The sequence below is a fragment of the Rattus norvegicus genome, chromosome 2, assembly GCF_036323735.1.
Source record: "Rattus norvegicus strain BN/NHsdMcwi chromosome 2, GRCr8, whole genome shotgun sequence".
In the NCBI taxonomy this organism is placed as follows: Eukaryota; Metazoa; Chordata; class Mammalia; order Rodentia; family Muridae; genus Rattus; species Rattus norvegicus.
In genome coordinates, this window is record NC_086020.1 from 125,664,268 (window position 1) to 125,692,093 (window position 27,826).

Genomic DNA, 27,826 nt, shown 5'->3' on the forward strand with positions numbered 1-27,826 from the left:
TGCAAATTCATTTGGAATAACAAAAAACCCAGGATAGCAAAGACTATCCTCAATTAAAACTTTGAGGGGAATCACCATCCCTGACCTCGAGCAGTATTACAGAGCAATAGTGATAAAAACTGTGTGTTACAGAAACAGGCAGGTAGATCAGTGGAGTAGAATTGAAAACCCAGAAATGAACCCACACACCTATGGTCACTTGATCTTTGACATAAGAGCTAAAATCGTCCAGTGGAAAAAAGATAGCATTTTCTTTTTTTTTTTATTTTATTTTATTTTTTTTATTAACTTGAGTATTTCTTATTTACATTTCGAATGTTATTCCCTTTCCCGGTTTCCAGGCAAACATCCCCCTGATCCCTCCCCCTCCCCTTCTTTATGGGTGTTCCCCTCCCTACCCTCCCCCCATTGCCGCCCTCCCCCCAACAATCTAGTTCACTGGGGGTTCAGTCTTAGCAGGACCAAGGGCTTCCCCTTCCACTGGTGATCTTACTAGGATATTCATTGCTACCTATGAGGTCAGAGTCCAGGGTCAGTCCATGTATAGTAAAAGATAGCATTTTCAATAAATGGTGCTGGTTCAACTGGAGGTCAGCATGTAGAAGAATGCAGATCGATCCGTTCTTATCGACCTGTACAAAGTATAAGTCCAAGTGAATCGAAGACATCCACATAAAACCAGATATATTCAAACTAATAGAAGAAAAAGTAGGGAAGAGCCTTGACTACATGGGCATTGGTGAAATTTTCCTGAACAAAACACCAATGGCCTATGCTCTAAGATCAAGAATAGACAAATGGGACCTCATAAAATTGCAAAGCTTCTGTAAGGCAAAGGACACTGACATTAGGACAAAATGGCAACCAAAAGATTAGGCAAAGATCTTTACCAATCCTACATCTGATACAGGGCTAATATGCAAAATATACAAAAAAACTCAAGAAGTTAGACTCCAGAGAGCCAAAAAACTCTTAAAAATGGGGTACAGAGCTACACAAAGAATTCTCAGCTGAGGATTATCAAATGGCTGAGAAGCACCTAAAGAAATGTTCAACATCCTTAGTCATCAGGGAAATGCAAATCAAAATGACCCTGAGATTCCACCTCACACCAGTCAGAATGGCTAAGATAAAAAACTCAGGTGACAACAGATGAAAAACTCAGGTGACAACAGATGCTGGTGAGGATGTGGAGAAAGAGGGACACTCCTCCATTGTTGGTGGGATTGCAAACTGGTACAACCACTCTGGAAATCAGTCTGGAGGTTCCTTAGAAAATTGGACATTGCACTACCTGAGGATCCATCTATACTTCTCCTGGGCATATACTCAAAAGATGCTCCAACATACAGCAAAGACACATGCTCCACTATGTTCATAGCAGCCTTATTTATAATAGCCAGAGGCTGGAAAGAACCCAGATGCTCTTCAACAGAGGAATGGATACAGAAAATGAAGTACATTTACACAATGGAATACTACTCAGCTATCAAAACCAATGACTTCATGAAATTCATAGGCAAATAGAATGAACTAAAAAATATCATCCTGAGTGAGTTAACCCAATCACAGAAAAACATACTTGGTATGCACTCATTGATAAGGGCATATTAGCCCAAAAGCTCGAATTACCCAAGATGCAATCCACAGACCACCTGAAGCTCAAGAAGAAGGATAACCAAAGTGTGGATGCTTCACTCTTTCTTGAAAGGGGTAACAAAAACATCCATAAGAGGGGATATGGAGGTAAAGTTTGGAGGAGAGACAGAAGGAATGGTCATTCAGAGCTTACCCCACAGGGGTACGCAGTCCATATATATACAGCCACCAAAACTAAAGAAGATTGATGAAGCTAAAAACTGCATGCTGAAAGGGACCGGATATAGATCTCTCCTGAGACACACATCTAAACCATGTCAAATACAGAGGTGAATGCTAGCAGCAAACCACTGAACTGAGAACAGGACCCCCGGCAGGGACTTAGAGGAAGGACTGAAAGAGCTGAAGGGGCTTGCAACCCCATAAGAACAACAATGACAACAACCAGAGCTTCCAGGGATTAAACCACTACCCAAAGACTATACATGGACTGACCCACGGCTCCAACTGCATATGTAGCAGAGAATAGCCTTGTTGGGGCACCAGTAGAAGGGGAAGCCCTTGGTCCTGCCAAGATTGGACCCCCCAGTGCAGGGGAATATTGGGTGGAGAGTAAGGGGGTGGATTGGGGGAACACCCATATGGGGAAGGGGGAGGGGATGGGGACTTATGGACAGGACATCAAGAAAGGGAATAACATTTGAAATGTAAATAAAGAAATATATCTAATAAAAAATAAAATTTCAAAAAGAAAAAAGAAAAATGACTGTTGTCTAAAAAAGTAGTACAGGACATGAATAAACTATAGCTATTAAAATAATGTAACCAGTGGTCATAAATCTTTGTCAGAGAAAAGAGGAATCCCCCTTCTAATTCTACAAAGCTTGTGTAAGGTAGTTTGAATGAGACACCACCACAGGCTCATATATTTGAAGATGGTCTCCAGTTGTTGGGATTATCTGAAAAGGATTATGGGCCTTGTTTGAGAAGATGTGTCACTGGTGCTGCGCTTTGAGGTTTCAAAAGCCTAAACCATTTCCATTTAGCTTTCTGAATCTTCCCCTTATGGATCAAGATGTAAGCTTTTGGCCACTGCTCCAGTGCCATGCCTGCCTGCCTGGTGCCATGCTTACCAACATTATGGCCATGAACACTAATGCTCTGAAATTGTTACATTCCAAATAAAGTCTTCTGTAACTTGTTTTGGTCATCAATTTAAAAAAACTAAGAAAGGAAGGAGGAGGAGGAGGAGGAGGAGGAGCAGGAACAGGAGGAGGAGGACGAGGATGAGGACGAGGACGAGGACGAGGAGGATGACAATGACAACTAAGATGAGTAAAGGAAGCAACATAGTTTCAGTTGTGAAATCGATGCAAATGTTCTACATAAGCACAAGCCAAACTGGTCTATCTGAAAACAATCACCTTTGGATGAGGATCTATCACAGGAATAGGAGGATGTTAAAGAGCTTGTTCATAGTTTTTACCGAGTAACAGATTGAGAATAGGGGTGTCATTTTATTCAACCATGATTAGTATTTGCTAAGTTTCAGCATAAAGAGAAGAAAAATTCTTAGCAAACTAGCAATGTTAGTTTTTAAATTTCTTATAAACACAGTATTTTCTGTTAGAGACAAGTATGCTCACTACTATTCTTTATATTCTACATTTTATTGGTGACCTTAGCCATCATTAGAGAAAACAATAATAAAAGGACAAAATGAAGTCCATCACAGACTATATTTTTGAAACCAAGACTGTCCAAGGAACTCAAAGGACCAGAACCTGCAATAGAGCGCAGCAAAGTTCCTGGACATAGGATCATTATAAATGACCATAAATTCCAATAAGTTAAGCATAATTACATTGACCTTTTGGTGCCAAGCATAAATGCTGTGTTTACATTTAGCCTGAAAAACAGTTCAGTGAGTAATCTTAAGAGACACTGAGCCCACAGCTGGGAAATAATCGCCAAAGGTCCTAGAGGCAGTAAAAATTATGTACACCTGGGATTACTACCTGAATCCATGTTAACTCTGAAAAAGTCGTCCCGTTTTAACTACTAAGTACTCATCTCCTCCTGATAGCTGTAAAGAATGAGAACTCTCTTGTTACTGTCACCGATTCCTTCTTTTTACTTAATATGTTAAAGGTTATTTTTAAAATAGGGAAAAAAACTTACACCTGAGGTTCCAAAAACATCATAGATAAATAAAATGAATTTTTTGGCCTGGGAGCGCTTCAAGATATCCAGGAACAAATCTAGCCACTCCTTAGGATGATGGCTGAATGAGGCAACTAAGTTGTGGAAGCCACTGAGACCCAGAGTTCTGACTGGCCAGAAGCATCCAATCCCTGCTCTGTTTGCGCACAGCCTGCTGGGAAGCCAAGGTGGGTGGTCTCCTAAGAAAGAGTTGAGTGGGACAAAGCATGCCCCCTGCAGACTCTGAAACCAAGAAAGATTCTTTAGAGACACTAGAGTTGAAGCAATAGTGTCATCCCAGGTGACTTGGTATAGTTCCTGAAATGTATTTTGTATTCATTATAGCAACAGCGGGAGCTATTGCCACACTTGCTGCTGCTGCCCTGACCGCAGTGTTAATAGTGAAACGTCTGAGTAACTTAAAAAGGGGCACAAATACGGACTATGAGAGTACTGAACATGTGGATAAAAATTACGTGTCTAGTTCCAGGGTGGAACAGGAAGCACACAAAAACTTGGACGAGACAGAACACAAGGAATTGAATGAGAAGGATCAGCAGATACATGAAGAACCAGATAAGGGTCAGCATATACATGAAGAATTGAACAAGAAGGGTCAGCATATAAATGAAGAACTAGGTAAGAAGGGCCAGCAGATACACGAAGAACTAGGTAAAAGCCAGGAGATACATGAAGAACTGGACCCTAAGGAACGGGGGACAAAGGGGCTGGATAAGGAAGAGCCGAGTTCGCGCTGGGATGTGCATGGGAAGGAGCGGGACCGCCAGACTTCGTAAGTATAAGCTAAAACTTCTTCAAGTGCACAAAGGCAGCACGCCGCCCCTGGCAGGCTTCTTTTCTGAAATTCCGTGGGCAAGCAGGTCAGGGCCTAGAAAACCAGTTTTCATGGGGAAAGCACCGGAAAGTGACAGGTTGGGACCGGGCAGCAGCGGGGTGGCTCTGAGAAGGGGACAGTGCGGGCACCGCACAATGGGCACCACCTCACAGAGGAGTTGCAGGAGGAGCCTCAGCACTAGCCACAAGCGGGGGGCCCCTCGGGGCGGCGAGGCCGGCGGTGAGCTCCCAGGCCAAGGCTCTCCTCCCGGACCGTGGGAGGATGCGGGCGGGCGGCCGGGGCGAGCGGTGCTGAGGAGAGCGACTCCGAGGAGGGTGGCGGCGCTGACAGGGCGGCGCTTAGGAGAGCGTCCGCAGGCCACGGCTGCCTCAGCGTTGCTCGGAGACAGCCTCACCTCCCCTCGCGCCTCGCGACCGCCGCCCCGCCCTGCCCTGCGGGTTCCCTCCCGCCCCCATCTTTCCAGCTCTTTCTCCAACCTGCCACTCCGCAGCGAGCCGTTGCCGAGCGCTGACGGGAGCGGCCGAGGGCGAGGCCGCCGAGCCTCAGCCGACCGGTGGCTCGCGCCTCCCGGGGCCGAGCGCGCAGGCGCAGACCGCAGTAACTGCCGGTTGGGGGCGGCGAACCGCAGTGGAGACTAAGCGGCGGGCCGGGCGGAGGCGGCGCGGCGCAGGCGAGCGGCTCCACCTCCGCAATTCCGACGCCCTGCCCTAGATTTTCTGACAGAGAGTGGGTCCTCTCCTTTGCTTCTCGCAGGAGTCGCAGCGCCCGCAGTGGGGACCCGCAGCGGGACGCTGTCCCCCGACCCGGAGCGGTAGGCGGGATGTCGGTGGTGGGCATTGACCTCGGCTTCCTCAACTGCTACATCGCTGTGGCGAGGAGCGGCGGCATCGAGACCATCGCCAACGAGTACAGCGACAGGTGCACGCCGTAAGTGCCGCACGCCCCCTTTCCTGGGGTGGGGTCCGGGACGCCCCCCCCCGCCCGTGACAGGTGCAGCGTCTTCAGCCCAGACGAGGAGGGCAGGGGCTCGCCAACTCTGCTTGCCGCAGAGGTCTCTGACCCTAGGGCCTCTGCGTGGGGCTGCAGAAAAGCGCAAATGGGGGGCCACCTCGGCTTGGAGTCCGAGGGAAGAGAGGTCAGCCACCCAAGGGTGACCTGGGATTATCCTGGGCTAGGAAGTCGGCTAGAGCTCTGCATTCTGCCCTCCCTCCCCCGTCTCCTGAGCGACAGCTTCCTTAGAAAAGTGACCCCTGGTTATTGCACTCCTCAGAAAACGAATGGCAGTTTCCTCGTAACACTAGAAGTCATTTGTTTTACTTATTTATCTGTCTATCTGTGTGTTTATAGAAAAGAGAGATGGGGTGGTGAGGTGGTGTCCTTGAGAATTTGAGATGATCTGACCAGTTACCGGAGGGATTAGGTTAACAGCGCGCACATTCACTATGAGAGACAATGGGAGTCTTAGCTGTACACTGGCAATATCTTGTCAATTAGTGGAAATTGCCGTTGTTAGAAGCTACTGCTTAAAGTGAGTCTCTACAGAGTGAGTTGTTGGTGAGTCAGAGGCAACTATCATGTATACCAGGATTGTGGAGTGTTTCCATTATGAACTCTTGATGAAAGACTTTGTAGCATTACGTCATGGAAACGTGTGCCCACACGTTCACTTCTTTCTCCTTTCTGGAAAGTTTGTTGGCAGAGAACACAACTAATAATTGCACATGAAAAACTCTTCTTTGTACACTCCTGTTTACCTATAATTTAATGAGGAAAAATCTATTCATGTGTATTTTTGGAAAGGTGAATGACCCATACTATATTTTAAATTAAGCTAATATCAGCCAAGATAGTGTAAAATCATCTTTAAATGCTGAGGTTAAATCAGTTCTAGTAGTTTTTAAAAAATGGCAGTATGTTTCAGAGTAGCATTTGTCAATACAGAATGCTTTGATTTCTTTCCAAATATACTCTACAATTTTTAGGACTCCTTTTTTCTGTCACATCTCTATTGAAATTCTGGATGTTTATATACACAAATGCGGACACATAATCATGTAACTCATAATTCCAGGACCAATAATGTACACATGATTATTCATTTATTAAGCATATCTATTATGAAAAATTATTAAACTTAGAAATATAGTTACATGAAAATGTAAATAAAAATTATAATTCTGCCCAAAATTAAGACTTCTTGGTGGTTTTCTATTTGTTTTTAAGATAGAAAACTTGATGTTCTGTTCATTACCCTCTATATAAAGTATTTCTATTCCATTAGTGTTTGTATAATCATTAACTCCATCCCATGTTCTACTTCCAGGTTGCTTCTATTTTATTTTTGCAAATGTTACAATAACTACCTTTTTGTTTATTTTTACTTTGTGGGTTTGGGGTTGGGCTTGTTTTGCTTGAGAATTGACAGTGTATAATAAACTGTGGAGTTTTCAGACGATTATTTTTCTTCTGACAAAAATTCAGTGACCATATTTGCTATTTTTGTTGTTTAATTTAAATTTGTTTAGGGGGTTGTAAGGAAAGGAGAAATAAACGTGTGGACACCTGTTTCCATGACCTACAAATTGGTACACAGCCAAACCTAACTAAGACTGCTCTAAAAATCTTCAGATATTAATAATCAAGACAAAATGACTCCCCAGTCACTTCTTTGATCTTAGGGGTGAGGAATCTTATATTACATAATAGGTCTTATAAATTTGTGCTATTTCACATGCCATTAGTATTCTTTTTAGTTTGTGATCGTCATACTAATTAATGACCATCCTTCGATCTGGTAAAACTCTTCCTTTAGAGAAGTATCAGGTGGTAGTTAGCAGGTTTTCTGTCCACAGATTTGTCATTAATAAAACCTTAATGTGGTTGTGCATTTATATTTGTGTTTGGGTTGAGTAAATTTTAATTAAGACCATATTCCAAAACAATAAGCCTAATAATCTAATAGTTAATATGCATCTGCAATGGGTGATAAGTTTCTGGCTTTGTTTTTTGAGACAAGGTTTTGGGTAAATAGCCCAGGCTGATCTTGGACTTGATCCTCCTGCCTCAGCCTCCTGAGTACTGTCATGAAAGGCATGTGTTGTCATGCATAATACCTGATCAGCTTTTTAAATATCTGTCTGATTTCTGTTAAAGAGTTCAAGTTATAGGCTAATTTAATTATAAATTATGTTTAATAAGAATTTGGAAGCTTACATTATTTTCCATTCTTTAAAATATTTAATCCTTTTGGCCACAATAAATAATTTGAAGCTTTATGTTGTAACTAAATTGTATATGACTAGAGTTTTTTTTTTTTCTAAACAGCATGTTCTCCAGAAAGCCTGTAGCAAGAATATGCCATTCTGAGAACATTTTTCCCTTTCTATCTTCTTCTAGACACTCCTCCCACCCCTATAATTAAACAGTATTCAGATGCCTTTTTCTCTGCAGAAATTAAGTCCCTTTACTTACACCGAAAGTCTCTCAAGAACAGAATGTTTCACAAGCTTACTTTACTGTGTAAAGAATCGTGTTTTACAACTCTTGAGATCTATGCCAAGGCAGTGGCTCTCAGATGGGCTCTATTTTGCCCTCACAGGGACATCTTACACTTACCTGAAGATTCTTTTGTCCTCACAGTTGAGAGCGGGGGTGAAAAAGGTTCTATTAGCATCTTGTGGGTAGAGGTCAGCATACAGCTATTCAGTATAACCCCATTTATCCAACAAAAGAAGTATCTGGCACAGAAAGTTAGGATTGCCATGGTTGAGAAATTCAGCTCTCCTGATACCTTGGCACTATAGGTGAAACAAACAAGTTGCTTAGCTGTTGAAAATTTGATTCAGAGCCAAACTGTCAACATAGAAGAGGGTCAGAAAGGCTCATCAAGGAAGTGGGCTTGCTAGCTAGCTCACATCTCGATTCATCAAGCAACAACATAGTGACAGAAGAACTAAAAATATTTGTGATCTGTGTCCCTGATATGGGACAAGGAAAAAATTAGAGCTTTTTTTTTAAAGCTTATGTAACAAAATTGAGAGGAGCAGCAGATGAAAAGATGACTGAATCGAAAGTCCAGTGGACCTCAGTGAAATAGTGTCAGCCTTTAAGCCATACTCTGGAATATAACCTTTGCTTTGTATTAAAAATCACCTTACATTGGTCTCTCTCTTACTCAGAAACTTAATGGATTCCCATTACTTGATGCAAATATTTTGAATTTACAATCTGGCCTTGATACTGTCTTAATCAAATTCTTGTATGAAACTAGCCAAGTTGTATTATTCCTAGTTACCATTCGAATCCATTTTCCTGTTCATTCTACAAGGGCCCTTACTGTGTACCTACCAGTGGGTGATCCTGACCAGTGCTGTACAGTAGAACTTTCTGTTATGTGTATTTGTTCTCTGTTTATTTGGTTTTTTTAAATATCTACTAGCTACATGTGAGTGTAAGGAACCTGAAATGAGATTGATTTTGAGGCACAGGGTTTTGTTATTTTCAATTTAACTGACACATGTGAGCATTGGCTACCATGAACAGTGAGGACACTATGCCTTGTTCTTACAGATTTCACATTTTGATCTATAGATACAGCTATGAATATATACTATGAAAAAGTAAAATTGATTTTAGATGTTACGAGATGTTTCTGTTGAGGAGAATCAGGAATGTTATATAAGACTGTATGGGAAAGTGTCAGGCTTCTAAAGAAACTTGGCTCCTGATTTTAGTGGCTGGAGGATACATTCTTGCTAGTGTTATAGCAAGAGCCTCTTGCTATGTCACAGCATGTCAGAGAGACAGAAAAGGGACATACTGAATGAGTAAGGGGCCTAACATACTACTGTAAAATTGCTACTGATTTTCTGAGTTTAGTGCCCATAATCTGACTATCTCCTAGACCATACATCTTAAAGATTCTACCATCTCAGTGCCATTACTTTGGAACCAAGTTTCTAGCACATGAACCTTTAGAGGGAAACCATAACCAACCTCAGCACCACAATGCCCACAATGCCCTTTTCCACAAAACAGCTACAAATTAAAGACTTTAATGTCCTTTCAAGTTTAAATTAGAAATTGCTTCTCCTAAGCCCTGTTATGTAGAAGTGGCTGTTCTTTTCCATACTCCTAGGTATTCTATTGAATTTTTTCAATAAATTATAAATTCTCCAAGGATAGAAAGTGGCCTATGTATACACAGTATTTGTTGATTGAATAGTTTTTTGCAGGTAAAACTAAAATCTTGAAAACATTTTCTTCAATCACATGATAAAATGTTATTCTTTACTTTTATGTTACATGTAACATGGAGATTAAAATAGCAAGGATTTGCATTTTCGTTATGTGCCAAGTGTTGAAAGCATTTCTCGACAATGACACCTACATTCACTCTCCTGATCCTGACATAACCTGATGAGCAGGTGTTGTCACTGTCACCAAATGGGAAGTGAAGAAAAGGATGCTTACATAACTCCCAATAGATGTTGAATGACAAAGCCAGAGCGCAAATCTAAGCAGTCTTACTTTGCTAAATCTGACTATTTTTTTTTTAATTATCTTGAGTATTTCTTATATACATTTCAAGTGTTATTCCCTTTCCCGGTTTCCGGACAGACATCACCCTCCCCCCTCCCCTTCCTTGTGGGTGTTCCCCTCCCAAACCTCCCCCCATTGCCACCCTCCCCGCATAGTCTAGTTCACTGGGGGTTCAGTCTTAGCAGGACCCAGGGCTTCCCCTTCCACTGGTGCTCTTACTAGGATATTCATTGCTACCTATGGGGACAGAGTCCAGGGTCAGTCCATGTATAGTCTTTAGGTAGTGGCTTAGTCCCTGGAAGCTCTGGTTGCTTGACATTGTTGTACTTTTGGGGTCTCGAGCACCTTCAAGCTCTTCCAGTTCTTTCTCTGATTCCTTCAACGGGGGACCTATTCTCAGTTCAGTGGTTTGCTGCTGGCATTCGCCTCTGTATTTGCTGTATTCTGGCTGTGTCTCTCAGGAGCGATCTACATCCGGCTCCTGTCGGTCTGCACTTCTTTGCTTCATCCATCTTGTCTAATTGGGTGGCTGTATATGTATGGGCCACCTGTGGGGCAGGCTCTGAATGGGTGTTCCTTCAGTCTCTGTTTTAATCTTTGCCTCTCCCTTCCCTGCCAAGGGTATTCTTTTTCCTCATTTAAAGAAGGAGTGAAGCATTCACATTTTGATCATCCGTCTTGAGTTTCCTTTGTTCTAGGGATCTAGGGTAATTCAAGCATTTGGGCTAATAGCCACTTATCAATGAGTGCATACCATGTATGTCTTTCTGTGAGTGGGTTAGCTCACTCAGGATGATATTTTCCAGTTCCAACCATTTGCCTACGAATTTCATAAACTCGTTGTTTTTGATAGCTGAGTAATATTCCATTGTGTAGATGTACCACATTTTCTGTATCCATTCCTCTGTTGAAGGGCATCTGGGTTCTTTCCAGTTTCTGGCTATTATAAATAAGGCTGCGATGAACATAGTGGAGCACGTGTCTCTTTTATATGTTGAGGTATCTTTTGGGTATATGCCCAAGAGAGGTATGGCTGGATCCTCAGGCAGTTCAATGTCCAATTTTCTGAGGAACCTCCAGACTGATTTCCAGAATGGTTTTACCAGTCTGCAATCCCACCAACAATGGAGGAGTGTTCCTCTTTCTCCACATCCTCTAAATCTGACTATTTTTAATAGGTCTCACAGCAGTAGAATTTGAAAAATAATGTTGGTACCAATACAGTATTGGTAATTATTAGGATAGTTTTTTTTAAATTCTAAAATTCTGGTCACTATTCTGTTGATATAAAGTTTGGAATATGTAAAGTTTTAATTTCTATCGCCTGTTTTTAAATAATGATTAATTCTTTTAAATTTACTTCTGTATAAGGAAAACCATTTAAAACCACATAAACAGTGTACAGAGAAACAGAGGAAGTCTTGTTCTCATCTTTTTCAGGGCCTGTATATCTTTGGGATCTAGAACTCGAGCCATTGGAAATGCAGCTAAGAGCCAGGTATGTTGTTGTGTGGTTGTTTTGACGTAAGAGGGAAAATTAACTGCACAATGGTAAGTTTTCATGGTATGTAGTTGAGAGTTGCAAGTGGGACAGAGTAGCACTTTTGTATTTTGTCAGAGATACTTTGGTGGGTGTGGTGGTACATACCTGTAATCCCAGCTCTTGAAGCACTTGGATTGAGAGTTCAAGGCTCTCAATAAAACAAAAACAAAAACAGAAAAAAAGGTAGGAGTAGGGAGGAAGGGGGAGAAATAGATTTGCTTTGAGTTATAGACTAATTTTTCATGTTATTTATTTAAAACCTTGTAAAGTTGGAGTGTCTTTCCATGTGGATTTTTTCCTGTCTGATCACATTATATAAGGGGCAGTCTTCTGGATCATTCAGCAACTAACAAGAAATGTTTTTAGTAAAAGAAAGGAGCGGAAACAAAGTAGACATTTTCTAGAGTGACTCAGTGTGGCCATAAATTTAAGCTTATCTCCAGGCTTTTGAACTGCACATGAATAGAGTTTTAACTTAAAGTTTGCCTGATAGCTTGATGGTTTTATATTGTTCACACTTTATTTCCCTAAACCAAAGCCCTTGGTAGTTATTTCTGATGTTTTACAAATAGGTAGGTCTTCCTTCCTGCTCTCCTCTCTGTAAACCTATGGTAAACCAGGGAAGCTGAGTTAGGATGATCAGGCAATCAAGGCTGATGTCAAGTGAGTGTAAATTCAGCCTGAACTACATGAAATCCTCTTTCAAAAAGTGTAATTTAATGTGCCATTCTTTCTTTGTGGGAATTACTTACTCGTTTATTCAAAAAAACTGTCACTTACAGTTTTGAAAGAATGTCTTTTATAACTTTTTTAGTTGTGAAAATGTTTCATGTTTTCTATGTTCAAATTGTATACAAATATTAATTATATTGTATGTAAATGTTAATTAGTGCTAAAAATAGCTCCTTAATTACTTTATATGTAACATTTTGGTGTTTTTAAGATTTTATTTTATTTGTGTATGTCTATGTGTCTGTGTGTATGCATACAGGAATGGGGCCAGTGCACATGGAGGCCAGAGGAGATCGTTGGATCCTTTGGAGCTGGAGTTAAAGGCCTTCCAGGCCACCTGATGTGAGTTTTGGGATCAAAACTCAAGTCTTCATGATTGAGCAGCAAGCTCTCTTAACCACTGAGCCATCTTTCTAGCACCATCATATTTTGACTGCTTTCAATTTAGCAGAAATAGTTTCTTTGTTTAAAGCAGCCTTTAATACTGTATCTCCCGTGAGTTAAGTTAACTGAGCACCGCTATGTTTTCATCAGATCATGGAAGTTCAAGATCTGTTTGACTTTGAAGGTCACTAGGAAAGCAGGTACTGCATCTCAGTAACAGTATATGGTTTGAACAAGAAAATTATCTTGTCAAAATATCAGTCATTTGCAATGAAGAGAAGCTTAGCTCTGTGCTGCATAGGAGGGGTTTTAATTACTGGCCTAGAGGTAATTCTCAGCAATGGGAACAATATATTATACATAAGATACCTCACAAGAAAATACATTTTGAGAAGAAAGAAAAGGTGAATGATTAAATGACAGTTTAAATAAAAACAGGGAAATGGGGAAGGGTTTAGAGAAATGGCTCAGTGGTTAAGAGCAGAGTGCTCTTGCTGAGGACAAGAGTCAGCTTTCCAGAACTGCCAGTAACTCCAGCTCCACATGTGACTCCCTCTTCTGGCCTCCAAGAGTCCTTTATTCATATGTATGCACACATCCATATCTACATACACATAATCCAAAGTAAGAAAATTTAAGTAAGGGGAAAACACAAAATCAAAGATAGTGTTTCACTGACCAAAAGTGCTGAAAAGGATCTAGAAAGTTGGTGCCACAGCCAAGAATACTCCTGTTGTTCAGAGGACCCACATTTGAGTGCCCACATGGTGGCTAACAGCCACCTGCAACTCTAGTTCCAGGGGATTTGATGACTTCTCTTGGCCTCATCAGGCAGTAGACATGCAAATAGTGTACAAACATGCATGCGGGCAAAATACCTGTGTACATGATATTTCCAAAGTGCCGAAAGCAAAGAAGATTTTCACCACATTACTTGAAAAGGTTTAGATTATATTATTGTTTCCTCTTCTCCTCTCCCTCTCCCTCTTCCCCTCCCTCCCTCTCTCTCTGTCTCTCTCAGTCTCTGTCTCTCTCTCTGTCTCTTGGTCTGTCTCACTAACTTCTAGGATAAAAGAATTTTAAAGATAATACTTAAGATACATATGTAATCATACTGTAATTTTCTACTTGGAAAAGAAGAAAATGAAGTAAAATTCTGAGAGATTTGGTAGTTTTAAGTATTATAGTATCTTATTTTGCCTCAGTAATAACTTCAAATATGTATTGCCAACAGATAGTCACAAATGTAAGAAATACAATTCATGGCTTCAAAAAGCTTCATGGACGATCATTTGATGATCCCATTGTACAAACGGAGAGAATCAGGCTTCCCTATGAACTGCAGAAGATGCCTAATGGAAGTGCAGGAGTTAAGGTAAGCTCTGAGTTTAGAGAGTACAGTGTTTCCTTAAAAGAATGAACAATGTGAGAATGTGACTATTGTAACGTCAAGTGTAACTTTCTTTGTCCAGGCTCAATACATAGTACATCTATCCTAGCTGATTTATCGTCAGCTGGACACAAGTTGTAGTTTTTGGGGAAGGGGAACTCTAGATTGAAGAAATGCCTCAAGTATTTCCTACAAGCACCTCTGTAATACATCTTCTTAGTTATAGGAGTGGAGGGCCCAGCCTGTTGTGCTGGTGCCACCCATGGACAGATTGGGGTCCTGGGATGTATAAGAAAATAAGCTGTGCAAGCCATGAGGAGCAAGCCAGTAAACAGTGCTCCTCAGTGGCCTGTATCAGCTCCTGCCTCCAAGTTTCTGCTCTGACTTCCCTGAAGGATGGACTACACTGTAAACTAAGTAAGCTCCTTCCCCCCAAGTTGGGTTAGTCATAGTATCTGATGACAGCAGTAGAAACCCCAACTAGGACAATGCCTGAGAAATAGGTTTGTAGTACTTTTAATGAATGCAAAAACATTCTAGCTTAGATACTAACTTTTGAAATTTGTATTAATTGTTTGAAAGAAGAAATGACCATCACTGAAAGAACTCCATTAAATGGAAACCTCATGGAAATAAAGGCAGAGGCATGAGTGCCTTCGAAGAGAACACCCCAGAGTATTATAACTGCCAGCAGTTTTTCAAGGTTACAAGGACCTTGTAATATTTCTAAGTACTAAAGCAAACTTTCTTCTGACATATAGATTCTGGATTTTCAAGTGTATTCTAGACACTTAAAGTAGAAAATGGTCAACACACACTAGTGAGATACTTCAAAGCTCAGTCAGTGTATGACCCACAATTCCATTCCTCCCTAACCTGAAAGTGTTGAAAATATGTACACAAAGTCCCTGTAGATCAATATTCATAACATTAATAGTATAATTTATAATGACAAAGTTACTATACTTGTATGTCCATCATGAGTTAGATAGGGGAAATATATCTATACAGCAGAATAATATGCAACTATAGAAAGAAAGGCCTGAAATGCACTACAGCATATATGAGCTTTAAATACATGCTAAGTAAAGGAACCCCAGCACAAAAGTCCACATGATTTAGTATGCATCTTTTTATTTGCAATATTATCCAGAATACAGTGCATCCATATGGGCAGGAAGTAGTAGGTTAGTGACTGCTAAAGGCTGGGGAGAAGTGGGAAAGGGATGTACAGCTAACTCTATGAGGAGATTTTTGGAGTGCTGATGAAAACATTCTCCAAGTAGACAGAATCTTTTAAAAAAAAACCAACTATTTAATTCACCTAATGTAAGCCTATGTTCTTTACTTCTAGATCCCCAGAATGCACCTGTATTCCATGACACTAATCTTTGGAAGAGTTCAGGAGAATGTTCTCAAGCTTAGCAATGTACTTAGATACATATATCAATATGACAATTCTGTAACTAACCCCCTTAAAGTATACCCTCTGGAACTTTATGCTATGGGACTAAATCTCCCTGTAGCAACTTTTAATAATTCTAAACTGAAGGGGTTGGGGATTTAGCTCAGTGGTAGAACGCTTGTCTAGCAAGCGCAAGGACCTGGGTTCGGTCCCCAGCTCCGAAAAAAAAAGAAAAGAAAAAAAAATAATTCTAAACTGGATGTGTCTGTGCTGTGGATGTGCCTACATTTCCAGTTTTAGAAGAGGATTCTGACTAGAGTAGATGTCAGATTTTAGTAAGGAGAGAGAAGTTGCTCAGATAAGTCAGGGATGCCCCTGAGAGGTTAAAGACATAAATGTTGAAGGCATGCTTTGGTATAATTTGTGGGTTAGAGATTGCCATGTAGACCTGGATAACTGAGCTGTGCTAGCAGCAGTAACTAAAATGGAAAACCAAAGTCACATATTGTTTAGGTTTGTAAGGTTCTGGTAAATGACCACCTAGAAATCTTACTTATTATAGGTTACAATTTAAGATTGTTAAAATATTCTGCTTTTATTTTTTAAAATAAAACAGAAGGGTGGAGGATTAATTTAGCTCAGTTTTCAAGTGCTTGTCTAATAAGCACAAGGACCCGAGTTTGCTTCCCAACACTAGAAAAGAAAAGCACACATGTACACATATGCAAAATAGATTGCAATTTGTGAATGGTCTGGGGAAGACTGCTTTTTAGAGAAAACTAACTTTTGAGTAATAGAAGATTGCATATTAGCAAACCACTGAACTGAGAACGGGACCCCCATTGAAGGAATCAGAGAAAGGACTGGAAGAGCTTGAAGGGGCTCGAGACCCCAAAAGTACAACAATGTCAAGCAACCAGAGCTTCCAGGGACTAAGCCACTACCTAAAGACTATACATGGACTGACCCTGGACTCTGACCCCATAGGTAGCAATGAATATCCTAGTAAGAGCACCAGTGGAAGGGGAAGCCCTGGGTCCTGCTAAGACTGAACCCCCAGTGAACGTGATTGTTGGGGGGAGGGGGACAATGGGGGGAGGGTGGGGAGGGGAACACCCATAAAGAAGGGGAGGGGGAGGGGCTAGAGGGATGTTGGCCTGGAAACTGGGAAAGGGAATAACAATTGTAATGTAAATAAGAAATACCCAGTTTAATAAAGATGGAAGAAAAAAAGGTTGCGTATTCATAGCATGTGTCTGAAGGTAAAGGGCTTTAAACTATAAAATAGTTTAAAGAGTCAGTCCGGTGATCCACTTCTCCATCTTGGAAGCTGAGTATTGCTAGGCAGCCCTGTGTATTTCATCCCCTTTTTTCAAATGAATGGGAGATTCATTTGAATGGACTTGATGCTCATGTCCTCTAACCTTCAAATTCCCTTATACAATGAGTACTGTGCACCACACCTGCCAGTTACTGTAAAACTGGGCTGCTTGATTCGCTCTCTTACTCAGTGTTACCACCCAACTTTATTTTTTAGTTTTTAATTTATGTTTTAATTTTATGTGCCTTGGTGTTTTTGCTTACACGTGTGTCTGTATGAAAGTGTCAGATCCTCTGGAACTGGAGTTATAGACAGCTCTGAGTTACCATGTAGGTGCTAAGAATTGAATCATGATCCTCTGGAAGAGCAGCCAGTGCTCATAAATACTGAGCCATCTCTCTAGCCCCAAACCCCCTCATTTTAAAGGCAGCAGTTCAATAGCATTTGTACTTAATTATTTCTACATGGACTGGAAAAAGTAGTTCAAAAATCATTTGTTTCATTAGATATATGCATATTTTGACATATTGATATATGTATCTAAGTACATTGCTAAGCTTGAGAACATTCTCCTGAACTCTTCCAAAGATTAGTGTCATGGAATACAGGTGCATTCTGGGGATCTAGAAGTAAAGAACATAGGCTTACATTAGGTGAATTAAATAGTTGGGTTGCTTTTTTTTTTTAAAGATGTATTTATTTATACACTGTAGCTGTCTTCAGACACACCAAAAGAGGGCATCAGATCTCGTTACAGATGGGTGTGAGTCACCATGTGGTTGCTGGGATTTGAACTCAGGACCTCTGGAAGAGTAGTTAGTGCTCTTAACCACCGAGCTATCTCTCCAGCCCCTAAATAGTTGTTTTATGATCTTCATATGTTCTTACGTTTTAGGTTCTTCATGTCACTTTGTGTTGTATTTTATGTCATGTGTGTTGGTGTTTTGCCTTGAGTTTGTCTGTGTCATGCCTGTTGCCTTCACAGGCCAGATTTCCTGGAACTAGAGTCATAGATGCCTGTGAGGTGCCCTGTGGTGGCCTCAGGAAGAGCAGTCCTTGCACTCACCTGCTGAGCCACCTCTCCAACCCTGTTCTGGGTTGCTTTTAAATGTGTCATAAAGGGTGAATCACAGGTTCCTTACTCAAGTTTATCTTATATTCCTAAATATAACACAGTTAGACAATAAAGTATAGCAGACCTGGTCTCCACTAATTTTAAATTTTATACCTAATCCATGCTTACCCCTAGGAACTTTGGTGTAATACATGTTAAGTGTTCTTTTTTTAATTGGATATTTAAATGTTATCTGCTTCCCTGATTTCCCCTCCAAAACCCCCTATTCCATCCCCTCACCCCGCTTCTATGACAGTGCCCCCTCACCCACCCACCTACTCCCTCCCACCTCCCTGCCCTGGCATTCCCCTAGCCGGGGATGGGAGGGTGGGGTATCAAGCTTTCATAGGACCAAGGGCCTCCCATTGATGCCCTCTGCTACATATGCAGCTGGAGCCATGGGTCCCTACATGTGTATTCTTTGGTTGGTGGTTTAATTCCTGGGAGCTCTGGAGTGCTGATATTGTTGTTCTTATGGGGTTGCAAACATCTTCAGTTCCTTCAGTCCTTTCTCTTAACTCTTCCATTGGGTAGCCTGTGATCAGTCCAATGGTTGGCAGCTAGCATTTGCCTCTCTGTATTTGTCATGCTCTGGCAGAGCCGCTCAGGAGACAGCTATATCAGGTTCCTGTCAGCAAGCACTTCTTGACATCAGCAATAGTGTCTGGGTTTGGTATCTGTATATGGGCTAGATCCCCAGGTGGGGCAGTCTCTGAATGGCTTTTTCTTCAGTCCCTGTTCCACACTTTGTCTCCATATTTCCTTTAGACAAGAACAATTCTGGGCTAAAATTTGGGAGATAAATGGGTGGTCCCATTCCCCCAATCAGGGGCCTTGCCTAACCTCTTGATATGGTCTCTAAAGGTTTCCCCTCCCCTTTGTGGGGTATTTCAGCTAACCTCATCCCCACTGGGTCCTGGGAGCCTCTTGCTTTCCTGGCATCTGGGACTTACTGGTGGCTACACCCAGTTCACCATCCCCCATTGCCACACACCTCTGTTCAATTTCATGACCCTCTGGATATCATCCCCTTCTCCCATACCTGATCCTGCTCCCCTATCCCCTTCTCCCTCCTCTATTCCTCCAAAGTCCTTCCCATCCTCTACATCCGGTGAGTATTTTGTTCCCCCTTCTAAGAAGGACTGAAGCATCCACACTTTGGTCTTCTTTCTTCTTGAGCTTCATGTGGTCTATAAATTGTATCTTGGGTATTCTAAGTTTTTGGGATAATATCTACTTATTAGTGAGTGCATAACATCCATGTTCTTTTGTGACTGGGTTACCTCACTCAGAATGGTATTTTCTAGCTCCATCCATTTGCCTAAGAAGTTCATGAAGTCATTGTTTTTGATAGCTGAGTAATACTCCATTATGTAGATGTACCATAGTTTCTGTATCCATTCCTTTGTTGAAGGGCATCTGGGATCTTTCCAGCTTCTGGCTATTATAAATAAGGCTGCTATGAACATAGTGGAGCATATGTCTTTGTTATATGTTGGGTCATCTTTTGAGTATATGAGGCAAATGCTAGCAGCAAAGCATTGAGAACGGGGTCCCCATTGGAGGAATTAGAGAAAGGATTGAAGGAGCTGAAGGGGCTTGCGACCCCCATAAGAACAACAATACCAACCAATCAGAGCTCCCAGGGATTAAATCACCATTCAAAGAATACACATGGATAGACCCATGGCTCCAGGTGCATATGTAGCAGAGGATGGCCTTGTTGAGCACCAATGGGAAGAAAAGCCCTTGGTCCTGTCAGGGTGGGGAGGTAGAAAGGGGAGGTGGTTGGGGAGGGGGAACACCCTTATAGAAGAAGGGAGGAGGATGGAATAGGGAGCTTATGGATGGGAAACCAGGAAAGGGAATAACATTTGAAATGTAAATAAAAAATATCCAATAAAAAATAGCAGAGAGAGAGAGAGAGAGAGAGAGAGAGAGAGAGAGAGAGAGAGAGTGTGTGTGTTAGTTCATCTTGGTGGATTTTTCCTTTTACGAGTATGAAATGTCCTTCCTTACCTTTTTTGATAACTTTTAATTGAAAGTCAATTTTATTCAATATTAGAATGGCTACTCCAGCTTGTTTCTTGGGACTAATTGCTTGGAAAATTTTTTGCAGCCTTTTACTCTGAGATAGTGTCTGTCTTTCTCACTGAGGTACATTTCCTATATGCAGCAAAATGCTGGGTCCTGCTTATTCATCCAATCTATGTCTTTTTATTGGGGAATTTAGTCCATTGATATTAAAAGATATTAAGGAAAAGTGATTGTTGCTTTCTGTTACTTTTGTTGTTAGAGGTGGAATTATGTTTGTGTGGCTATCTTCTTTTGGGTTTGTTGAAAGATGATTGTTTTCTTTCTTTTTCTAGGGTGTAGTTTCCCTCCTTGTATTGGAGTTTTCCATCTATTATTCTTTGGATTCTTTGGATTTGTGGAAAGATATTGTGAAAATTTGGTTTTGTCATGGAATATCTTGGTTTCTCCATCTGTGTTAATTGAGAGTTTTGCTGGATACAGTAGCCTAGGCTGGTATTTGTGTTCTCTTAGGGTCTGTATGGCATCTCTCCAGGATCTTCTGACTTTCATAGTCTCTGGTGAGAAGTCTGGTGTAATTCTTATAGGTCTACCTTTATATGTTACTTGACCTTTTTCCCTTACTGCTTTTAATATTCTTTCTTTGTTTTGTGTATTTGGTGTTTTAACTATTATGTGATGGGAGGAATTTCTTTCCTGGTCCAATCTATTTGGAGTTCTGTAGGCTTCTTGTATGTTTATGGGTCTCTATTTCTTTAGGTTAGGGAGTTTTCTTCTATAATTTTGTTGAAGATATTTATTGACCCTTTAGGTTGGGAGTCTTCACTCTCTTCTATACCTGTTATCCTTAGGTTTGATCTTCTTTTTTTTTTTTTTTTTTTTTGGTTCTTTTTTTTCGGAGCTGGGGACCGAACCCAGGGCCTTGCGCTTCCTAGGTAAGCGCTCTACCACTGAGCTAAATCCCCAGCCCCAGGTTTGATCTTCTTATTGTGTCCTGGATTTCCTGGATGTTTTGGGCTAGGAGCTTTTTGCATTTTACCTTATCTATGATGGTTGTGTTGATGTTTTCTACGGTATCTTCTGCCCCTGAGATTCTCTCTTCTATCTCTTGTATTCTGTTGGTGATGCTTGTATCTATGGCTCCTTGTCTCTTCCTTTGGTGTTCTATATCCAGGGTTGTCTCCCTTTGTGCTTTCTTTATTGTTTCTATTTCCATTTTTAAATCTTGGATGGTTCAATTCCATCACCTGTTTGGTTGTGTTTTCCTGTAATTCTTTGAGAGATTTTGTGTTTCTGCTTTAAGGGCTTCTAATTGTTTGCCTGTGTTGTCCTGTATTTCTTTAAGAGAGTTATTTATGTCCTTCCTAAAGTCCTCTAACGTCATCTTGCTTTTCTCGTCTGTTGGGGTATCCAGCACTTGCTGTGGTGAAAGGACTGGGTTCTGGTGATGCCGAGTAGCATTGCTTAGTTTCTTGTGCTTGCTTCTAGCCATCTGGTTTTCCCTGGTGTTAGTTGGTCTTGCTGTCTCTTCCTATAGTCTGTTCCTCCTGTGAACCTGTGGTCTTAGGTGTGTCAGCACTCCTGGGAGGCCAGTTCTTTCTGGGCGGGATTTAGGTCCAGAGTGCTTTGCCACAGGGTTAGCTCTGAGGCACAAAGGAATTTTATCTCTCTTCTTCATTATTTATGTCACACTTGGAAATGAATGATGCAAATTAATGATTTTAAGGACAAGGACCTAAGAGGTCCCTTCAAGGTAGTGTACTTATTTGTGTTTAGCTAAAAGTAGGAGGTGTGCTCAGTGTTGCTAGTTACTGTCTGTAAGGAACGAACTGGTTTCCACGGTGGCATGACACATAAGAGCATATGCTGGATGAGTAGGTGACTCTTAGCATGTCAATCTTGGTTGTAGGTGCGGTACCTGGAAGAAGAGCGGCCCTTTGCAATTGAGCAAGTCACTGGGATGTTGCTGGCTAAGCTTAAAGAGACCTCAGAAAATGCCCTGAAGAAGCCAGTGGCTGACTGTGTGATCTCGGTGAGCAGCAGTGCATTGATGTCAATAAGAAAAGAGTTCTCTTTGTAATTTCTCCCTTTGGCCAGAAAATAACTTATATTGCCATTTCTTTGTTAAATGCTACCTTGTTTGGTAAAGTTTAGAACTGGCTTTCCTATTAAGTCAGTTCTGATAATCAGCAAACCTTCAAAGACCAGTGTGTTTTATTATTTTAGTGGCTGCTGCCACTGCCATGTGTAAGAGTCTTCCTAAGGGACAAGTGAGAAATCTTAGGCGGAAAAGGACTTACCACCAAGACAGAGGGCCTGAGTTTGATCCCTAGAATGTGTGTGGTAAAAGAAGAGACCTAATTCCTGAGGGCTGCCCTCTAACTTCTGCCTAAGTACCTTCTCTCACATATGTACATACACAAGTCTATACAAAGATATACACTAAATGGATGCAACTTTTTAAAAACTGTTTAAAAGATAATCTTCCTAAATAGCATTTAATTTCCCAACTTTAAATACATTTAGGGAGCAAATTAAAAATTCAAAAGTTAGAGATGTGAGATTACAGATAGGAATTTGAAGTTATAGATATTCTGTCTCAGGAAAAAACAGATATTTAAGAATTTGTTTTTAAGAACCTTAATAAAATATTTATCTGCCTTAGCTCATCTCTTGAAACCTCATTGAATAACGTTAGCTACTTTTTAACTTACATGTTTTAATTTAATGTAAATATATTAAAGTTGGCTGCATAAGTTGAGTTTCATATCAGAAAAAAGAATTATATTATGAACTGTTCAGTAAACTTAATCATCATATACTCTCATTATTTGAATTTAATGGGAAGGAAATGTTACGGCTCAGTATTTTACTTAGTAACCATTTATAAATAGCAGATAACAGTGTTTACCATTGACTATGCTCTGTAGTAGTTTTATGTGTAATTTAGTAAACCTCAGAGATTTCCCCTTAAGGGTAGACTACTACATCCTGGTTTTCATATTGAAAAAATGTAAGTCATTTCCAAGAGCGTGCTTGCAGTGTTACCACTTTAAATATGTTTAAGAATGTACAGGTGTCCTAAGGTCTGTCTGTCATAACTGTAAACATTATGAGGACAGTTCTAGTCTTTGAGTTACTATATCTAACTCAAAAACACACATTTTGTAAATTATCCCACGAATATTATGTGAATCATATATATTCATTCATTTATAGATTTTTAGGAGAAGAATAGTATCCAGGACAAACAAAATGTACATCAAACACAACCCCACCTAAATAGAGACTGCTGATTTAAAACTTAACAGTTGCACTGAGCATGATGGCATATGCCTTTAATCCCAGGACTTGGGAGGCAGAGGCTGGCAAATCTCCAAGTTAAAGGCCAGCCTGATCTATATAGTAAGTTCCAGGATTATGAATGAAACCTGTCTAAATAAATAAAAGACAACAGCAAACAAATTGCTTAAGTTGGGGGAGATAGGATGTCTCAGTGAGTAAAGGCACTTGCCACTCAAACCAGATGCCATGTATCCAGCCCTCTGAACCCATATGAAGGTAGAAGGAGAGAATTGCTTCTACAAGTTGTCCTCTGACCTCTGTACACATGCTGTAGTATTGTACAATCCCTATATAAACACATCGTAAAGAAAGAAACAGTGAACTGGGTACTGTAACTTATACCAACAATCCCAGCAATCTGAGGTTGTCAAGGTATTGAGTATTTTGTACCTTGATGTATTCAATAATTATTTTTTTAATTTTGGGCTAAATCAATGCATTTCTTATCTTGACATAAATAAGAATAAATAAGTATATATTTTAAGGTGGGTGTTAACATTTTAGTGTAAACACAGTATTTTTGATGGCTTTAAAATAACTTCCTGTAATATATTTTTTCTCCTTGGAAAACCATTTTAAACACTTGGATTTCATCTTAGTTGTATATACATTTCCCAGAAGTGAAATTATGCAGTGTATAGCATTTTTTGTTATGTGTATGTGCACCTGATGTCTGTGTGTGCCATGTGTGTGTTATGCCATAGATGTCAGAAGAGGGACTTCTTTGTTGGAACTGGAGTTACAGGAAATTCTGCCTGATCTGGGTACTGAGAACAGGACCCTAGGACTCTTCAGTAACATGTGCTTTTAACCAATGAGCCATCTCTCCAGCCCCTGCATATCTTTTTTAACATAATATACTATTTCATGACATAGAGATTAGCTGATCTTAGTGACATAGGATTCTACTATATGGATATATTATATTAGATATATCTAATCTTATTTTAGTATAGTCTTAGGGTTTCAATTTTCCATTATTAAAGGTAAACTAGTATTTTGTTTCATAAATTAACTTACATTGGTTTTTTGTTTGTTTGTTTGTTTGTTTATTTTAAATGGGTTCTTACTATGTAGTCCTGGATGACCTGAAATTCATTGGCCTCAAACTCATAGAGATCCTCTTGTCTCTGCATCCCAAATGCAGGGATTAAAGGTGTGTACCATTATGCCTAGGACTATTTTAATAGTCTAATATATTAGTCAAGTTTTCAGTATGGTATCAAAATAATGGAGACAGCCTACCTGTATAACAAAACTAGTTTATTTAGCTCATAATTTTGAAGGATGAATATTAATAATGGACAATTCTATTAGTTTGTCCTGTAGTGAGAACATTACAGCATCATTGGTAAGAATATGTAAGAAGGTCAGACACAAAAATCCAGACACACAGAAATGGAGTCCATCACCCCTTTGTAGAGGATAGCCCTCAGTTTATTTAAGCATCTACTAGTCTGTCTCCACAAGGTCCATGCTGAAGGAGCAGCACACGAGCCTTAGGTCCAGTAGTCTAAAGCACAGTAACCAGATTAACACTGGTTCCTCAAGGCAAACAGACCTGTGGTCCTGCCATACTAATCATAGTTGTGTTCATACTCCAAATCCGATCTGTGTGGTATAGAAAGTATCCAATCTAAGAATCCACACTAGCATTTTATGTTGCTTTATAGTCACATGTTTTCATGTAGTTGCTATTAAGTCTGTTACACTGAGAAGCAGTAACTTCCGACTGTTCTTACCAGATCCCGAGCTTTTTCACCGATGCAGAGAGAAGATCTGTGATGGCCGCAGCCCAGGTTGCAGGCCTAAACTGTCTGAGGCTGATGAATGAAACCACTGCAGGTCAGTGATGGCTATCTAAAAAACATTAGCATTTTTCTCTCTACTGATTTTAAAACTCTTGCATTATTTACAATATGTTGTTTTGGAATTCAGAATTTTGAACTCATATTTGAACTTGAAGAATGGTTACTGCTGTAACTCTTTACAGATGAGTCAGGAAAATAAAACACTAAGCAGTTTATGAAAAGTTTACGTAGGTTGAATCTATATTTTACTGTACTGTGTAATTAGAGTACAATGCAAAAATGACTTTTCTTTGTCTTGTTGTCCAAAGCTATACAACGTTTAACCTAATATTTGGTCTCACACAGTTGCGCTGGCATATGGAATTTATAAGCAAGATCTTCCCTCATTAGATGAGAAGCCAAGGAATGTTGTGTTTATCGACATGGGGCATTCTGCCTATCAGGTCTCTGTTTGTGCTTTTAACAAAGGAAAACTTAAAGTAAGTGGCTTGGTTACTTTCTGTCTATGACTTTGATGAGTAAGAGTGCACAGTCTGTAAGACCTTAACAAGTGGGCTAAAGTCTTACTCTGCACAGGACCCAAGTTCAGTTTCTAGCACCTTGATGTGGTCCACACCACCAGGAACTCTAGTTGGAGATCTGACGCCTTCTGATTTCTGAGGATACTGGGTATGCACATGGTGCACAAACATACATATAGACAAAACACTCATACATAAAAATCTAAACATTCTCATTATGTATATTCTTATATACATATCAACAAAAACAGCAACAACAAAAGAATGGCACTCATCAATTTCTTAACTTTCCTTGACTAAGATGAAAACTTTCTAGAAACTGCTTTTTTTTTTTTTAAATGAACCCTGGCGCTTCTCAAGTATGAATAAAGGAGAGGGTTTCAGGAGCATAGGTAACTCAGTGGCAGCTGCGCCACTGTAAAGCCCACAAGCAGTGTGATGACTCAGAGAGGCTGCATCCCTGCATCCTTCTGCTTCAGAGATTTGTAAGCTGCTAGGCCTATGGGAGGAGAGTCCCCTGGGATTTCTGTAGATGTATAATGCTTGGAATGTGTGGCCTCTATCAGTTTCTACAGCAGTGTTATATATCTCTGCTATGTTTGTGTCTGTCATCTGTCAGTGTGCATGACCTTCATGGTACTATAACAAAATCCTTATAATTAGAAAATAAAGGGAAAAGGTATTGTTGAAATTATAGGTAGTTTTGTATAAGTTGCCTTAATTCTTGGCCTCTAGTCTTAAATTTTAACTTAGTAACAAAGGTGGATTTTTCCTTTTTTTTAACTTTAAAGTCATCTATACGTTTTCATCAGTGAGTCTTATTAAATCTTATCAGTCTTATTAAGTCTGATAAATGCAATAGCCCAATGGCCCTGATTCTCAGTTTAATACACGCATTATTACATGGAAGGATGATTTTGCATTTCATGTGGGTAGCAGTGGACCCTGTGGATGTTCTGTATTCATGCAGTCTATGTGAGTCTGTGGGAAATAGCAACTTTTGTACTTGCATCCTAGTATGGTGTCCCCTCTTAGAAGAAACTACGAAGGTTCATGCCTGCAGAGGAGTGACTCCCTAATCATGGGATTATGACTTATTTCTCTCCATTTTTCTTGGGGAGAAGAGTTAGATATCCTGGAGATCTCTGACTTACTGACCTACAGACAGCTGTCCAGCTGCCAGCTCTAGTCTAGTGGGAAGGGTGTTATTTTAATCTCTTGTGTGTTTTTGTTTTACATTGTTATAAAAGTAAAGTAGGTTTTTAAAAAGATTATAATCGAAAGGCAGAAATACTGTCCTGGAAATTGACTGATTATATATAATGCTATAGATCCACTCTTTGGTCACTTTTCTTTGATGCTTTACTCTTGTCCACACTCGTAAGACTGCTCTTCGTTCTTACATTTCATTTGGGGTTCATGTATTAGAGAACCAATGAACGTAAATGAATGAAACTTTAGTTGTCACTCAGTTATTTCAGAAAGAACTGTCATAGTGTGCCATAGAGTTGTGTAACTACGCAGCAGGTAGCACAAAGCAGGGAACTGTTTGAACCAGGTACAAAACATTTGGCATCCAGTATTGACAGGATCTTTTGGTTGGCCTTTACTTTCACAATTTTAGAGGGTTTTTTGTTTGTTTTTTATTTTTTATTTTTGTTTGTGGTGGTTTGAATGCAACTGGTTCCCAATAGGTTCATATGTTTAAATACATGGTCTTCAGTTGGTGAAAATGTTTGGGAAGGATTAAGAATTGTTGGAGGAGGTTTGTCAATTGAGGTTTCAAAAACCTGTCATTCCCAATTCATGTTCTCTCCTCCAAACCCCCACCTCTTCTCCCTCCCTCATATTTGTTTGTGAATCAGAATCTAAGTTCTTACCTGTTCCTGGCTGCCTGCTGCCAAGGTCCCAGAGATATGGTGGCCATGGGCTTTAGCCCCAAATTAGACATCATCTACATTTTCTTGGCCCCAGTGTTTAATCACAGCAATAGAGAAGTAACTAAGACAGAGGTCGGTACCAAGAGTG

General features: G+C 40.3%; 1 protein-coding gene across 2 annotated transcripts in view; it reads left to right on the plus strand.

The window, feature by feature from the left end:
• The first annotated feature begins 4,078 nt into the window (after positions 1-4,078).
• The window catches only part of Hspa4l (heat shock protein family A (Hsp70) member 4 like), a 58,059-nt gene continuing 34,311 nt past the window's right edge, over positions 4,079-27,826 (plus strand). Inside the window, exons 1-7 of one of the 2 annotated variants that reach the window (NM_001106428.2) lie at positions 4,079-4,594; positions 5,411-5,584; positions 11,639-11,696; positions 14,092-14,232; positions 22,031-22,153; positions 25,212-25,311; positions 25,623-25,756. In NM_001106428.2, coding sequence (NP_001099898.2) covers positions 5,478-5,584; positions 11,639-11,696; positions 14,092-14,232; positions 22,031-22,153; positions 25,212-25,311; positions 25,623-25,756 — 663 coding nt within the window. In that variant the 5' untranslated portion in view covers positions 4,079-4,594; positions 5,411-5,477. Of the gene's footprint in view, positions 4,595-4,775; positions 4,877-5,410; positions 5,585-11,638; positions 11,697-14,091; positions 14,233-22,030; positions 22,154-25,211; positions 25,312-25,622; positions 25,757-27,826 lie in introns of those variants that run through there. The other variant, XM_039102005.2, reaches the window with a different exon arrangement.